Raw genomic sequence first — 16,397 nt, 5'->3', positions numbered from 1 at the left:
CCTCTGATATTCGGAATATAGATATAAAATCGAGGTGAGACTCACCTATTTAAATCCCAGTTCAAAATCCTTATTTACACTAACCATCCCAAGGAAATCTGAAGCTTTGTTGGCCAATAATCCTCTGTTTCCAGCTACCTTTTCCATTTATTTCCCACCTCTCAGGAAACCTTACAGAGTGCTTTTCCACCAGGGGTGCATCATATTCAGCTCCTCTGATGTGGAAGTGGAGATGGATTTAGTTGCACACTCCATTATGACCGTGCAAATAGAGAGACACACAGGTGAATCATGTTTCCGTGGGAGGAGAAATATGTTAACACACTATTTGCTCCACTATATTCCCACGGCATTTTTCTTGGGAGAGAAAAAATAAATAAAATAAAACGATAGAGCTAAACAAGTTCAATGTGGGACACTGTGATTAAGCTCTGGAGCTGGTGCTTCTGTTCTCATACCAGATCGTACCATGTAAAAAAATGCAAGTTTTGCAGAGACCTCTCGCCAGAGCCGTGGGCAGCCCAGCCGCGGCTCTCCCACAGATCCGTCCTGCAGGGGGGGAAGAATTTCAGCCATCTGCCCGGCTCTCGGGCTGTCAGGTGGAGAACAAACTGCTGTCAGCCCTAGCAGCGGCTGTTTACATAGCTGAGGTGAACGCATAGCTTGGAAAAAGGCCGGCTGCCTTTCTCCTCTCGTACTTGACCGGAGCAAAGCTGCGCACGAAGCAGAGCTGCGGCTGTGGGGCCAAGAGCCCAAAACCCCCAGCAGGCGTTGGGTGGGCAGGAGGAGGGTGGTTTCCAACCCAACTGAGTTTTGCACGACTTCTGGTCATGTTTCACCTCTTAGAAATGCTGTAAGGGGAGAATTTTATTCTTAGAGAATGTAAGAGGATAAAAACCCAGTTCTAGAAACACCTCTGGCTTCCTACACTGCATGCCCTCAGACCACTGCGGAGACAACAGTGGGGCTACGAGCATGTTGGTGCCTAAGACAACCATGATGAGCTCCTGGCAGGAGGGGCTGGGGCACACTGTTCTCCCACATGTACTTCATTACCCCAATTTTGTTATGATTGTGTCACCTAACGCAGAACAGCCATGCAGATTGCTGTGGCGTGAACTACTTTGGCTCTTCTGCTGGGAATCTGCAAGGCTAACAGGTGCGGGCCCCAAATGAAAACGCTCACAACGACTGCCGGGACACCTTTATTAACGTGTTTTCAGCCCCAAACCGTTTGGGTGCTACGAAGAAGCGCACCACAGACACCACCGGTCCTGAGGCGGCCCCGGCGCCGCCATATTGCGGAGCCCGGGGCCCAGCCCGCCGAGCACCACCGTCAGGGCGCGACCACTGCCGCTGCCGGGGGGGTTCTCTGGGCCACAGCGGGCGGCGGGATGCCCTCGTACCCCTCTTTCTCCCGCTGAGATTCATCCTCTCCTTAATATGCTCTAAAAAGCAGGTAGCCTCCCTCGAGGGGATTTTCTTCTCCAGAACGGTCGTGCCTGATGGCTGCGGCTCGCCTCTTCTCCCCCCGGGGAGGCGAGAGTGGTGCGGCCCGCTTGGGCTGCCTGTTGCCGAGCGACCGTGGCGGCCCGCCGCGGCGCTGAGGTGAGCGGGGTGGCCTGAGGGGGCCGTGGGGCCAGCAGGGGCCGGTGGGGGCTAGTAGGGGCTGCCTCAGGGCCGAGGAGACCCGTGGGGCTGCCTCTGGACCCCAAAGGTCCACAGGGGTTGGGGCAGGACCTACAGCTCCCCCCCTCCGAGGCGGTGTGAGGGGGATGTGAGCACCGGGGGGGACACCTGTGGGGAAACTCGAAGCCCGTCTGTCCACTCGGAAACTCAGCTGGTTGAATAAAAGTGTGTGTTTTGTCGTTTGTAAAGTCACAGAAAGAAGAGGAAGGGTTGGTCGTACCCTGGCCTTGGCGGCTTTGGGTTGACTTTTGCCGTTGCCTCCGATGGAACCAGGATTTCACAGCCGCAGAGATTTTCTGGTGATGGTTTTGCACAAAAGTGCCACATCAAGCACAGACCTGGGTCGCTCAGAAAGCTCAGGAACATGGTCCTGTCAGTGATTGCAGGGCCTTGGTGTGTAACCATCTGTCCTGGTTTGGTTCTTTCAGAGTAACAAACACTGCACGTGTTATTTACATTGGTGATGGTATCATGAGAAGTGACAGTAGCATCGCTTTGAATTACCGATACGATTACACTGGGAATAACATTTTGCCATTGTAAGTCTGTCTCCAGCTTTTCAAAACTTGTCTTCATAATGGGGCATGCTGACCAAGAGAAGAAAGATGGCAGATTTTTAGAAATTTTATAAATTTTAGTCTGGAGAAGAGGAGGCTCAGGGGAGACTTCATTGCTCTCTACAACTACCTGAAAGGAAGCTGTGGGGGGCTGGGGGTCGGCCTCTTCTCACAGGTGACTAGTGATAGGACTAGAGGGAATTGCCTCAAGTTGTGCCGGGGAGGTTCAGGTTAGAAATTAGGAGACATTTCTTCTCAGAAAGAGCAGTCAGGCATTGGGACGGGTTGCCCAGGGAGGTGGTGGTGTCACCATCCCTGGGGGTGTTCAAGGAGAGGTTGGACGTGGTGCTTAGGGACATGGTTTAGTGGGTGACATTGGTGGTAGGGGATGGTTAGACCAGATGATCTTGGAGGTCTTTTCCAACCTTAATGAGTCTATGATTTTTTTTTTGTTCTAACAATTCAGCTTTGGATCTGTTGAATCTTAAAGCACTACCGTAGTGTGGATCATGTCACCTACCTGTTGTCCAAGCTGCTAATCAGCCTTTGTGCCACAGTTCCAGCAGCCAGAAGCTTCCTGACAACAGGAGACTGTCAGGAGGAGTCTGTTTTATGTAGCACTGCGGGAGTTCAAGTGTGCATTGACATTAATGTGGCACCATCCTGAGCTGCGCACCCATCTTCCTGTTTGTGAAGAGCAAATACAAAATGAAGCATCTTGAGGGATGAAAAACCCAGCATGGCTGCCTTTGAGCTCAATACTTTTGCCAAAAGTTTCTTGTCTTTTTCTCCACGCAGCTCACAGGAGAGCCAAGGGCCATGTGCTGAATTTAGGAAGATAATTTTATGTGGATGGATAGTGTCTGGTGTCCTGATTGTGCAATATTTGCTCTTGTCATTAGAAAAGTTTATGTTCTGATAACTGTGCTTACTTAACACAAGATCTATAATACCTTTGGCCTTCTGGGTTTACAGTTATCTTCACTAAACAAATAACCCAACTGATGCTATCTAAACAAAAGATTCAAATGCCAATTTTCTTATCCCTCATATTAATATTTAAAAGTTAAAACGGAATCTGCAAGTTAATAACCCAAACACTCAGGAGACGTTGGGAGAATGTCTCTGCAGAAATCGGTTTGGATTGTGGGATTATCAGAAGAACCTTCTCTTCTTGTCTGTGCTGGGGGGCACGAAGGAGGAGAGAGATGTCCTGAAAGCCAAACATCCCCAGTAAGCCCTAAGATCGTTGAAGATGCCCTAAGTGCTAGGGCTTACCATGTGAGCAAGGTTTCCTGGAATCACCCCGTCCTGCAGACGCGTTAGCGCGCTGTCTCTGCAGCAGACCCCTTGGGGTTTGCTGTGGAAAAATGTGGTGAACCATGTTTCCTTGGGCACAGCTTACTGGCTTCCAGGTGTCCTGCCCTCTTGAGGTGCCAGGCCTGTGCTGCTAAGGGTGCACCCCTGAGGGTCACGGTCTGCAGGGACAGGGTATGGCATGTGAAAATGCTGTGGAATGGTCTTAGGCAAATGTGTGCATAAGCAAGGTAAATAACAAGCAGTTGTCTAGTCTTTGGAGCACGCTTGTGCAAAATGGGCTGTGTTACATGAAGACTTCTGATCACAAGTTTGACTTGAACTGAGGTGGCGGAGTTCTGGTGTATGCCATTCCTTCCACAGCTTGTTTCTTTCCTGGTTCAGCCATGCCCTCTCCAGCAGTGGGATGGATACTGTTGCTATCAGCTTTCTTTGGAAGTAATTACTGGCTGAAACTATTACCTTGTGTACTGGCTTGACTTCTCCTGGAGCTCTGTGGACCTGCTCAGGCTGTGCACACCTGGCCGTGAGACAGATCATGGCTGAGCGTGGGTTCCCCGGGGTTCAGTGGCCACGTAACATCAGCAGTAGCACAGAGTGAGGCTTCCTGAGGAACTGCTGGCTGTTGGCTCTGTTCCACAGTGGACCTAGAGTGGATAACATCAAAATGAATGATGATGTCAGTCTGCCTGATGGTTTGACACTTGGCTCTGTCAAGTGATCAGAAGCTTACCTTCTATTTCTGTCCTCCTTGAAGCATGTTTGGCACTTAACTGGCAGGCATAAGTACCAAACAGCTACAGTCCAGAGTGTGAGACAGTAAATCCATTGTTCAGGTAGTGGGGAGGAATTTTAACTGGTCTTGGGATTTGGTTTATTCTGTAATCTGCTTCAGCAGGGGGGGAAAAAACAACAAAAACTCGCTCTCCTAAATGGTTTTAAGCAGTTTTAGCCAACAGATGTTAGCAGTGTAAGGGAAGGCACTTCTATCATTATGTTGTTTTGATTTGACCCCAGGTGCTGATGAATTTTAGTACCCTTCAGACTCCATTTGTGTCCTAACATGGACGTGATTGAATCAGCCTCCACAGAAAGCACGATTGCTGAGAAACCCTTCAAGAAGATACCCAGCGTCCTTCTGGACAGCCTAGTGGAGGAACCAAAAAGAAGACGTGCTGTCCCCAATCACTTGCTGGAATCAAGTAAGTTTGTGCTCTCTGACTGTTCCCCAACCTTGGAGCAATCCTAGGAGGAACTCCTCTATTATTTTTCTCAACTCACAGGCAAAGCTCTCATCCCGTTGCTTATCCTGTGTCTCCCTGTGAGCCCAAATCTTGGGAGAGGTAGTCAGGAAAGAAATAATGGTGGTTCTGGCTGATCTTAAAGTTTTGAGGTGGCTTGTTGAAGCCATGAAGAGACAGATTCCAAAAGATAAAGTAGTGAAATGATCATGGATCTGCTGAGGTAGTAGTTGCCACCTTAACTCTCCACTTAAAGAGTCATGCCTGCTTAACAAGAGCTCTGTTTCCTTTTTCTCTCTGTAATACATGAGGTGCTACATAAACATACTTGCTAAATGTAAGTAACACTCACCATGTATGTTTCACCTGGTCTCCTTCCTAATCTCCCTGTCTCACCATCTTTCTCTGTAGAGGTTTATTCAGAACGCCAGAGGAGCAACGTTGTACAGGCCGAGCCTGCTGTGCTACACTACGGAGGGTATGAAATTGGAAAACATCACCAACAGACGCTGGTAAGTGTCAGGGCAGGGATCCTCTTGGGGCTTATAAAAGGATAACAGAAGCCAAGTAGACTGCTTGTGGTCATGAGGCCATTTGCTCTGTGAGTGCTCTAAAGAGGAGCACTTAAAATCAGTGTCCCTGTGGTAACAAAACAGACAAGTGCCATGCTGCTTGCATTGCTGCCCTTTACGGTCTCTTGTGCCTTTCTTTTTCCTGTGTCTGTGAGTAGTGTAAGAGTGATGTGTGACTTGCAAGTCACAGATGAAGGACTCATGCTGTAACTCCATAAGGGACTGTTATCAAAGTGTGCTTGGACTATTTCTGTGGCTGTAACTGGTGCAAGGACTTTGACTGCACCTCTGCCTTCTTCCAGGAGCAATATAAGCTAAGGAAAGAAAGTCAGGACGTAGGCTTGGTTTCCTTGTCTACTGAATAGTCTGAGTATCTCCTTTTCTTCTCTCTGCTTTCCCTTTGTCTGTCTTCTTTATCGATGTGGTGTTTTGAGGAAGAAGTTGGGTGATTATGATGGATTAGGTCCACCAGGTGTAATGAAAATAAATAAGGATCACCTCCTTTGACCTGCTGGCAACACTTTGCCTAATGCAACCCAGGGTGCTGTTGCTGGCCCACCCAGGAGCAGAAGCAGAAGACCCTCGTCCTTCAGCTGCATGTCCCCCCCTTTGCTCCTTCTTTACCCCAGTTTTTCTTGCTGAGCATAACGCCACGTGGTATGAAATATCCCTTTGGTCAGTCTGAATCAGCTGTCCTCACTCTGTCCCCTCCCAGCTTCTTGAGCACCTCCTCACAATTATCTGAAAGGAAGCTGCAGCAAGGTGCGTGGCAGTCTCTTTTCTCAGGTGACAAGAGATAGGACTTGAGGAAATGGCCTCAAGTTCAAGTTGTGCCAGGGGAAGTTTAGATTAGTTTTTTTAGGAATAATTTTTTTTTCCTAGAGAGGTTGGTCAGGCATTGGAAGGGGTTGCCCTGGCTAGAGGTAGAGTTGCCATCCCTGGAGGTATTTAAGAGGTGCGTGGGTGTGGCACTTGGTAACATGGTTTATTGGTAGGCTTTGTGGTGTTAGGTGAGTGGTTGGACGTGATGATCCTAAAGGTCTTTTCCAACCTAAATGATTCCATGATGCAGGAGACTTAGCAGGCTGAATGGTCACAGTCCAAAGGTTTGTTACTTTGTGATCCAGAACAAAACCTTGTATTAAATCATTTCTGTTGTCTCAGACCTCTGCAAAAGAGAAGTCAATAGATTGTTGCAAAGGAACAAAAAAATGCTTTTTGGCCTTTTTTGTTCCTAAGCAAAAACAGCACCAGAATTTGATTCAACAGTAGCATCTTCTTTAGCAATTAGTCTTGCAGATTTCAGGGGGTTTCATGTAAAAAATAAGATGTAGTTCTTTCTAACTAAGGACTTATGACTTGGTTCCAAAGAATAAAAATGCAGGATGCAAGGTTTAAGTAGTTTTCTTTTTAAATTCAGAGCATACTGAGATTTTTTTCTACTGAAGTTGAAATGATTACTTCCATGTTTAATACACCTTCTTGGCTATGTGTTTCCAATTGCCCTCTTACGTTATGACATGTTTTTGGTTTTCTTTTGTTTTACAGAAGCTGATAAATATTTCTGGTGATGTAATAAACCTTCACATCATACCACCCCAGACAAAGTATTTTCAGATCAAATACAACAAAACTGTAAGTGTCAGAAAGCCTTCACACTGCTGTTTGCGTGCAGCACTGTGTGCATATAGGCAGCTTTTACATGTCTTCTATTTTATTTCGTGTCATTTTCTAGCATCGGCTTGTCCCTGGCTTGTCATACGTTGTTACTGTTGATTTCTGTCCTGATGAGTGGCGCTATTACTATGACTGCATCCGAATTCACTGTCAGGTGAGCATTTATTGTGAGAAAATACTCTTAAATTTGTAATGAAATGGAACAACTGTTAGGACATTATGATAATGATAAAGTAAATGTACAGTTAATCACCTAGAGCCCCACGTTTTCTCCCAGTAAGCCTGGATTTGAGTACTTGGGTTTAAACACTTTTTTTTTTTTCTCTGTAATATCCCAGAGTTGTGGGTAGACTATCTTTATTATTCTGTTATACTGTGCTGGTAAATCAGTCTTTGTGCCACACTGATGTAATGGCTTAGCTGAGCAGTGTTGGAGGTGCTCTAGATAGTTACTGAAAGTATGGAAAGTCAGAGGGATACTGCAAGCAAGCAGAACGTCAATGTCATAAGGAGCCACAGTGATGATATTGGATGCATTTCATGCCCACTTACTGACCAACCACTACAGGAACTTTTACTTTGCGTAACATTTATTCATTACAACAAATAAATATTTAAACTTTTTTTTTAGGGAGAAGATACATTACTTGTTCCTGTGCATGCTTACCCTGCTGTGAATGTTGTGGAATTTCCATCGTTTATAAATATGTCTGATGTATCAGTTGGTCAGAGGTGAGTTAAGGACGTACATTTGTCCATTTTTATGGGACATGCATAAAACCTGAAGAATCTCACTTTCCTCTATTTGTACATCATAAAGTCTTGGAAACTCTAAGGAAGTCAGCTACCACCTGGACTGCAAAACAGTTCCATGTATAAACTGTTCCAGGCACACCTTCACAGGAAAACAGATGCTATACAAACTAAACATATACACAGATGGAAGGGTTTCAGCTGGTCTAAATTGGTGCTGATTCACTTCACTTATCGTATGGTGAAGAAATATGGCTGTATACTAGCTGCTGTTCGTAATCTGTATGCTCCCAAGTACTATGTCTTTTTAGCATCAGTAAATCCAAAGTGAATAGATCCTACTGTCAAGAAGGGTTCTGAAAATGAAGGTGGGAGCTGGCAGTGGTAGGTGTAAGTTAGTGATAGCAAATGGCTAACCCACGTCCAGAGATCAATCCATCACTAGACTTGCTTCTTCTGATTAAGAATATTTAAAGTGATCTGATGTGGAGTTCTGAATAGCAAAGACTTGGTCTTGCTCTGTCTCTTGCATAGATGTAGTACTGACTGTTCTCATGCACAAGTAAGTAGTAATTGTTAAGGAGAAGGGAGAACCTGTTGATTACTGTCTAGTTCTGTTGTATGTTGGCTGTATAATTATGATGATTCATGCTAGTGTAAAGATTTAAGTGAATTCTAGGAACTGGATGTCAGCTAGGTTTGGCTTTGTGAGTTAAAAGTAACCCTTGAATTTTACTGAAGCTTAGAAATGTGAATAGACAAGACACATTAGAGAAAACTGCAAAAATCTGTAGTAAAAATGAGCCCATCATTGTACAATAAACATTTGTGTCTTTTTGTTTACTTGCTTTTCTAATCTCCCATATCTATTAAACTCTAGTGAATCCATCAGAAGTGAAGTTACAGCTTTTTCACAGAAATGAATTTGACTCCTAACTTGCTGGGTACTTCTAGGCATGATGTGATTCAGTTTATTTGTTCCATTTTTTAACAATTGTGAAAGTGTACAGAATTTTCTTAGAAAACAGAAGAGATTAAGCAGAGTACAGAATGCAATTTTAAACAATAGGAAAAGTTTCCAGCACAACAGGGATGCTCAGAGATGCTCCTGGGGGAATTTGGAAGAGTTTGGGACAACATGAAGAGAAAACTGATGGTTTCAAACTTTAATTTTTACTAGTATGCTTCATCATTAGGCTATTACAAACTTCCATAAATATGAAATGTCTCTGAAATACTTGGTGCTGTACAGAACCCAAGGGACTATGGGCTCGATCCATAGCCCACTGAGGTCAATGAAAAAAATCCCTTTTACTTCCACAAGCGTATATCCATATCCGACCACCCAGCTTTCCCCTTAAGCACAAAAGGTCCATAAGGCAACAGATGGCACAACTGTTGTGTTTTTAAGGCATTTTGTCTGCTGTATGAGCTGCACTATACGTTAAAATAAGTTGCTTCCCCAGTCTGCTGTTGCATCTTCTTCATGAACAAGTCATATTAAGGCAGAGAAAAAAGACTTTGCTATTGTTCATTTCCCTACGCATTTCAAAATGTGCTTCCAAAGGAACACTGTGTATAATATGCATTCTTTACTAATCAGCAGGATAGGATTTCAGTCAGACAGTTTACAGAAAACAGGAATAAGCCTGGGTAAATTGGTCTTGATCTGTAGGATGATGGATGGCCTTTTGTCAATGCTTTTGTGTTTCGGTTTGGTATGTGGAAAAGGATACATACAAAAGCAAGGCAGCTTGAAAAGGTGTGTGCTGAGTACACTCACACAACCAGTGTGAGACATAAAAGGCTTTTATGAAAATCAGGCTGTGGCTTGATGATTTCTGTGGTGGATAAAGTCCAGTCATTCCGATGTGCTGGAGTATTCAATGCTTTTGAAGACTGCACAGAGTCTTCTTTCATCCTCTTCCACAAGGAGAGCTGTGGGATGAGGTGGATTTCTGGTTCTGTACTTATGTTGCTCTAATTTGGATTGTTTGTGCTTGCTAGATACTGAAGTTTACAAGAATGTAAGGATACACGTAAATAACTTCTGAAAAGGAAATTTGATGAATTTTTCTGTAATCAGATTTTGTAGGCATTGGAGAAAGTAAGTCAAGATGTAAAATACCCAGCAGTCATATCAAGATGTAGGTCTCATTTCCCTATTGAGTGAAAGGTCTGAAGTATTTTGCTGCTTTGAAGCAATGGGAAATGACTATTTCCACATTAATACATAAGCCATCTCTCTGGCACAGATATATTCAAGGCATGTTGTATCTAACATAATTTTCCAGCCTGTAATTGGTGATTGCCTGTAGTTTCATTATTTTTTCTTTGTTTCTCCCTTTTCAGTAAGGAGTATGTCATCCCACTGCAGTGCAGCTGCTCAATAGATTTTGAATTCCACATTGATTTTATTCAGTCTCACAGAGCCTTCACCGTCCAGCCAACATTTGGTAAATTGCATTTATTTAACATTCTACATGCTAAATCTGTATTTATTGAGTGTACTTACTCATGACAGTGTACTCAGTGCTGCACAGAATTGTGTGTAGAAAGATAAAGCCTTTGCCTCAGAGTGCTTCCAGGTAAACACAGGCTGACGAATATTGATTATATGCAGCTTTGTGGCAAATAGCCTTCTGTGGCTGGTGGATTTCTCCTCCAATGCCCAACTGTAGATCTCTGCAAAATATGGGATTTCCCAAGCAGTCCTTCCAGTCTTTGTCTGCTCTCTTTGCTGGTGCAGCCTTTGGAAAGGAGAGAGGCAGTAAGGTATAGTCCAGCATTCACCCCTTTATCACACCTTTCCCCAGGGGCTACCTGGCTCCTGCCTCATTAATGAGTTACAGCAGTGGATATTAGATTCTGTCAAGACTTCTGTGTATGGGCTTTACATAGGGAATTTTGGCTACAAGATAAGCTATTTTCATGCCTAATGCTGTTGAGGGCTCTGTCTTAAGGCAGACATAACTATTTGCAGGTCAGTTGCTATCATTGTGACATTTGCCAGGTGCCAGCAGAAGCATGTCAGAGCCCAGCTGATCTGACAAATGTGTAGGTGAATGAGACCTGGCTGTGTAATTCACTTAAGCACTCTGGTCAATTCCACACAGATACATAAAGATTTAAATAAGTGAAAACCTTCATAAATCTGTCACTGCCATTTGTGACACTGAAATTTAAACTTTGGTTACTTACACATGGTAGTAAAAGTTGCTGTTACTCCTCTATGTAGAATGATATGAATTTGGCCTGACATGTCAGATTTCCCTTAAGAATTGCGTTCCCCTTCTTCTGTAATAAAGGTAAAAATGTTTTAGGTTGGACTTTCAGAAAAGGTAGGGTCCTACTTCCCCAGATGAGTTGTTCTGGGGAGAAAAAAAAAAAAAGCCCTCTTCTTCAGTTTTGTTACTACCTGTACAGAAAAGCCGAGGAGTATCAGGACCTGTGTCCTGGGGTTGCCCTGATTTTTAGGGATATGAAGGGTGGCTGAAGTGGTTTGGTAAAACCATGGAATAGGTAATAAGGAAATAAGACCAAGTAGAGACAGCTAATGTACCAAGTCCAGGCAATTCCCCAAACTTGGGAGAATGCAGAGAAATACGTCTATAATGCTTTGCTTGAGAGAGCAGGATGTGCCAGAGAATTGAGACCAGCAGATGTAAGTGAAGAACTATTGCATATAAAAAGCCAGTCATTTTCACAACAGTAGGAAATATTCTTACTGTTAAATCTCTTTGCTATTGTAAAATATCTCCCATTATCTGGTAACAGGTCTTTCTGGAAAGATACTTTGAGACCTGAATTTTTTTTTGAGGCCTACTGTTACTCAGACAGTAATATTGCTTAAGAAATGTGGTCCAGAATCCAATTCAGCATGCTTAAGTGGGCCCATGTTAGATGGATTCTTACTGTTCCTCTTCTCTAATCACAGGAATCATTCCAGGCGATGGGAAAGTGGAAGTTACTGTGAAATATTCCCCACTCGAGTATGGAACAGCACAAATGAAAATGCAATTGCGGATTTCACAGTTCCACTCAAAGCCCTATGTATGTGTATTCACAGGAACATCAACACCCCATCGGGGTCTAATGTATGTGTGGCTGACTGATCTTTGGATGTTTTTGTCCAGTTCTAAAAAATGCCTGTGTAATAGGATTTTATGCAACTTTGCTGTAATCATTTTAAGCATTTCTATCTATGGTGACATAAAATGTACTAGTTTTATTCAAGTGTTAATAAACATACCTACTCTCTTACATCATTTGTTCAGAGTGCACATCCTCTGTGTGTCCTAACACTGTGCCAAAATAAAAATAATGATATTAAGTATTCTTAAAGAGGTATTGAACATCCTCAGCTTATGTCTGATCTACCTTATTCTTATTGTTAAGGCCTTGCAAGGTACAATTTTTTGAGCAATAAGGTCTTTTGGGCTGTACCTATTTTTTGTGAACTAAGAAGTTAGCAAATTTAGAAAGTTTGGTTCCACTTTAAAATTGTGAAAAGAATTTCCAATCTTCTTTTATATCTAGAAGGGATACATATACATGTACTACAATTATATACAATTTACAGAGTACATAGAAGAACAATGTCTTTCCTTCTGACACCTAGAAATGAACGATTTGAAAAACAACAAAGTCGTCCACAGAGAAAAGCAGTGTCTGCAGGAAAGTCAGTGCTGTGGAGAAGACTCCAGTTCAGCCAGCCACGATCCCGGCCTACTCAAAAAGTAAGGGTGTGAAGAGAGAATAATCACAAGTACTTTTCTGGGCTGCAAATCTTTCTCACTTCTGTTTCTTCCTATCTCTTAGGAAATTGAATACCAGAACCTCAGATTCCCCACAGATCTGTCAAATCCGTATGCTGTAGCCACTGTTTTGAATCAGGAACCAGGCAAAATGAAGATTAGGAACTTGAAAGAAGGTAACATAATTAAGCAGCGTAAACTCAATCTTATCAATATTTGTAGGTTTCTCTTGAGAAACTCAGCTTCAGAATTGCTGAAGTGACATGATTGTGGTTTCTGTAAGAAATTCACCTTAGCTTTACGGATTAATGAGTTCAGTTATCACCGTGGGTGTTATTTTCCAATTAAAAATTCAATCTAGTTTGTGGTATGATATGTCTTTCTGATATTCTTGCAGCCCTTTGCCAAGGCGATGAAGGGATAAAAACAAGACAGATGAAGGAAGCCATATTTGAACTGAAAGTCAAACAAAATATTCAGGAAGAGGAAGCAAATCATCTGAAGTGGTGAGTGTTAATTAACCATATTAGCAACACGGAGGTTTGCTTAGCTGAGGCCTCTGTGAATGATATGTGCAACATTCACTGGTGCATAAAGCTACTATTTCATGTCCTGATGGGATTCTTTTACAGTTAAGATACTTTTGTTTTACTTTCATTTTTTTCCCTTCTGCCTGAGAGCAATCTGAGTGTACCCAGTGAGGTTTTTGATTGTATGATAGTTGCATTCAGAAAGAAACCTGCTGAAAACTTTGTTCATCCAACCACATGTATTCTATCCCACCTAAAGGTAAAGGGAGTTTTTGTCACGGTTGTCAATAAATCAAGGCTAAAATGTGCAATGGAGTGAACAGAATTGCAGACATACATCAAATGGTGTAAAGCAGAGCACATAATCATGTGTAAGCATACTGTGGTTTCATTTGCAATTGTCTGAACTGCTCTTATGCTGAATATTATGGACTCCTAGACACCTTAGGAAGAGGAGAATCAGTCTATTAACCTTTAAATATAACAAACTGTACATTAAGTAAAGCATTTTCTTGCCTCCACTGTAAATACAGGCAAGTTCATAAAGGCAAAGATCCAGTCTCTGTGGAATTTAAGAAAGAGGTTATTGAAAACCGGCAGAGGGAAGAAGAGTGGTACAAGGTTAGCCTTTGCTCATTTTTTTCTATAAACTTAAAATCAAGCTTATACTTTCATATTATACGCAGTGCACTAGAGAACTGTATCAACCTCTATGCCTTCAGTTTTTCTTAACACACTGATATACAGCTGTGCTAGCTGGACTTGTTTCTACAGTTACATCTTTATTTCTATGCATCACTTTTTCGAGGCAGTTTTATCTGGGAGGTAGACAGACAGAAGGTTAAGTTATTAATGGAAATGTAAATAGATACCTGTTACAACAGGTATTGCTCAACCTGGTAGATTTCCACCCAGCTACATCACAGTGCAGCACTGCAGCAATCCTGTCAGCACTGTGGCTGCATCCAATGTTCTGTTTATTCTGTACCTCTCAAACAGCTCACGATCAAAGGGCTAAACCCAGTCAGGGATCTCCTGCAGAGCCATGGGAGGATAATTCAGCAGGTTCTTCTGTGCTTTCACCCTCACTCTTTTTGGTTTCCTCCAGTCACCCCAGACTGCAGGTGGTCTTTTGTAGAGGTGACAGCTGCAAAAGGCAATGGCATAAAATATTTACCCCCATGTGGCACAGCCCTCAAAGATAGATTGGGCGTGTCCCTCTTATCCTGCCTCCTGGATATTCAAGTAGATTCTGACATCCTACTGACTTCTAAGGCATTGTTTATGGGAGTCACGTTATTTATAAATAGGTCAAGGCTTAATTTATACACTAAATTAGGCATGAATTAATTCAAACATTATTTTTAATACTAACAAAGGAGGAAGTAAGTAACAAAACCAACGATCTAGAACATGAGATTGGTGTATCATTGAATTAGATGTATATTCACCTTGTCTAGAAATATTTAGTTACCTGTTGGCCACCTTTTGTCTGTGGAGGTTTTGGGATGATTTCACAGTTGTCCCCATGACTTTCTGACAGAGGTGTGCCTTTGCTTGTGCTGTCAGTTTGTTCACCTTGAGTGCCTTTAGGCCTCACAAAGTATTTATTATTCCTCCATCGTTTGTTCAACTGACCGCTGCGTTTTACAGCCTGGGACTGAGTGTCCTGGAGACCTTTAACTGGTCTCTCTTTCATTGTCTTAACCAACTCTTCAGTCCATCAAAATCATGTGAATTTCACTTCCCATAATAATGCCAAGGTTAAAGACATAGTTGTACCCTGGGAATGAAACAACAGGTAAGGAGGAGCGCGGTGGAAGAAGGATAATGAGAAGAAGCACTAGTATTCATCCAGTATGCCTAAACGCTTTGAGAGAGTCTCAGAAAAGTGAAGTGAAAGCAGTAGTAAACTGTTGCACACATGAACAGATTAAAGAGCAGGCATCATTGGAAACCATGATGGAGAAGATGTTCACAAAATGTAGGAAAGCTGCAGGAAACTTTTGTAGTGCTGTCACCTGGGTAGAGCTGTTCAAGTGGTGACTTATGTGGTTGATTTTGTAATCCCTCTCTTACTGGTTCTGCCTAGGTAAAGCAATCTGTGTGTTGTTAGGACAGGGATCAGAATTAAACTCAGATCTAAAAGAACATTATTTTACTTTGTTTGACTTGCTAAAGGTTGCAATAATCACTCCCTAGAAGGGGGTGAAATCTGTTTTGCAACGTACCTCCAGAATAGGCACATTGTAAGTGAATTTCCGCTAATCATAAATAAGGGGAAAAAAATCACTGAATGCTTTGAACTAATGTGGTTGTTCTTCCTGGTGATAAATTAGATTCAAAGAGGAGATCCTATCATAGAAAAGGAGTTTCAAAGGAGCGAAGTAGAAATTTCTTCCAGACGTGTTATCCGGACTGTTGAACAGGTTTGTTTATATGTTGTTATCACCTGCTAAGCTAACAAACAACCACAACTATTTGTCACTGAATGTTTTTTCTCCTAATATGGCCATTTCTGTATTAGTGTCGTACTTCTCTTTTTACTACAGCAGAACCAGCAATGAGCTGCATGCAGAGCTCATCTTCTGATGTTCTGACCTTCTAATATGAGAGACAAGTGGAAATGTAGAGGCCTAACCTGAGATTCATATTGCTTGTTCCTGAAAGCTCTCTCAGGAGTAGCTTTCTCATGCCTAAGTGTTAGATTAAGCAAATCACAAGACTTGCAAACTTTACCTTGCAGGTCTGATTGACAGGAACCTTTCTGGTAATTAGGGTTTTTGTCTTTCTCTGTGGTGTGGGGTAATTCCCAGGATCCGTTTCCTAGGATTATTGGAAGCTTTGTTTAATAAATAGCCTGCTACTGAAGGAACATTGGCTGTTAGCAACGCAAGGGATCCTTGCTGCTTTTTTCTTGAGGAACATCATAGCTGTGGTAGTTGGTCTTTTCCTGTACTTTTGTGCCTGTTCTAAAGCGTTGAATATTGTATGGTGAGTGTGGCATGGGGTTGTGTGGAGTTGGTTCTGAGGACCTTCCTAATCTACATTTTGGTTGAGTGTCTGCCCTCCTGTGAAGAACTGTACCGTGGGGCTGCTGGAGTCCCTTCTAGTGCTACATTTTTCTGTCACATCAGTTTAAAACTGGAGAGATAAATGCATCAAGAAAGAGATTTACTTGTGTTCAGAGTGCATTCAGACAATTCAAGTCATTAAATATAGAGACATCACCCCTCTCTCAAGTATGTCCAAAGCCAGAGATTGTTAGATGTTGGGAATCTGGGGAATTATCACTGTAAGTTTA

At 42.7% G+C, this 16,397-nt stretch overlaps 1 protein-coding gene across 6 annotated transcripts in view; it reads left to right on the top strand.

Annotated features, from left to right (window-relative positions):
- The first annotated feature begins 1,319 nt into the window (after window positions 1–1,319).
- Window positions 1,320–16,397, top strand: part of CFAP221 (cilia and flagella associated protein 221) — a 44,481-nt gene continuing 29,403 nt past the window's right edge. Inside the window, exons 1-14 of one of the 6 annotated variants that reach the window (XM_048079644.2) lie at window positions 1,482–1,608; window positions 2,118–2,228; window positions 4,581–4,765; window positions 5,216–5,316; window positions 6,925–7,011; window positions 7,112–7,207; window positions 7,685–7,785; window positions 10,159–10,262; window positions 11,744–11,903; window positions 12,428–12,545; window positions 12,628–12,739; window positions 12,961–13,069; window positions 13,627–13,714; window positions 15,433–15,522. In XM_048079644.2, the coding sequence (XP_047935601.2) occupies window positions 4,627–4,765; window positions 5,216–5,316; window positions 6,925–7,011; window positions 7,112–7,207; window positions 7,685–7,785; window positions 10,159–10,262; window positions 11,744–11,903; window positions 12,428–12,545; window positions 12,628–12,739; window positions 12,961–13,069; window positions 13,627–13,714; window positions 15,433–15,522 (1,305 nt within the window). In that variant the 5' untranslated portion in view covers window positions 1,482–1,608; window positions 2,118–2,228; window positions 4,581–4,626. The other 5 variants (XM_013186380.3, XM_048079645.2, XM_013186382.3 and 2 more) reach the window with 5 other exon arrangements.

Source organism: Anser cygnoides, chromosome 6 (genome assembly GCF_040182565.1).
Source record: "Anser cygnoides isolate HZ-2024a breed goose chromosome 6, Taihu_goose_T2T_genome, whole genome shotgun sequence".
Lineage (NCBI taxonomy): Eukaryota > Metazoa > Chordata > Aves > Anseriformes > Anatidae > Anser > Anser cygnoides.
The sequence above is the reverse complement of the archived record's forward strand: the minus strand, read 5'-3'. Positions and strand labels throughout refer to the sequence as shown.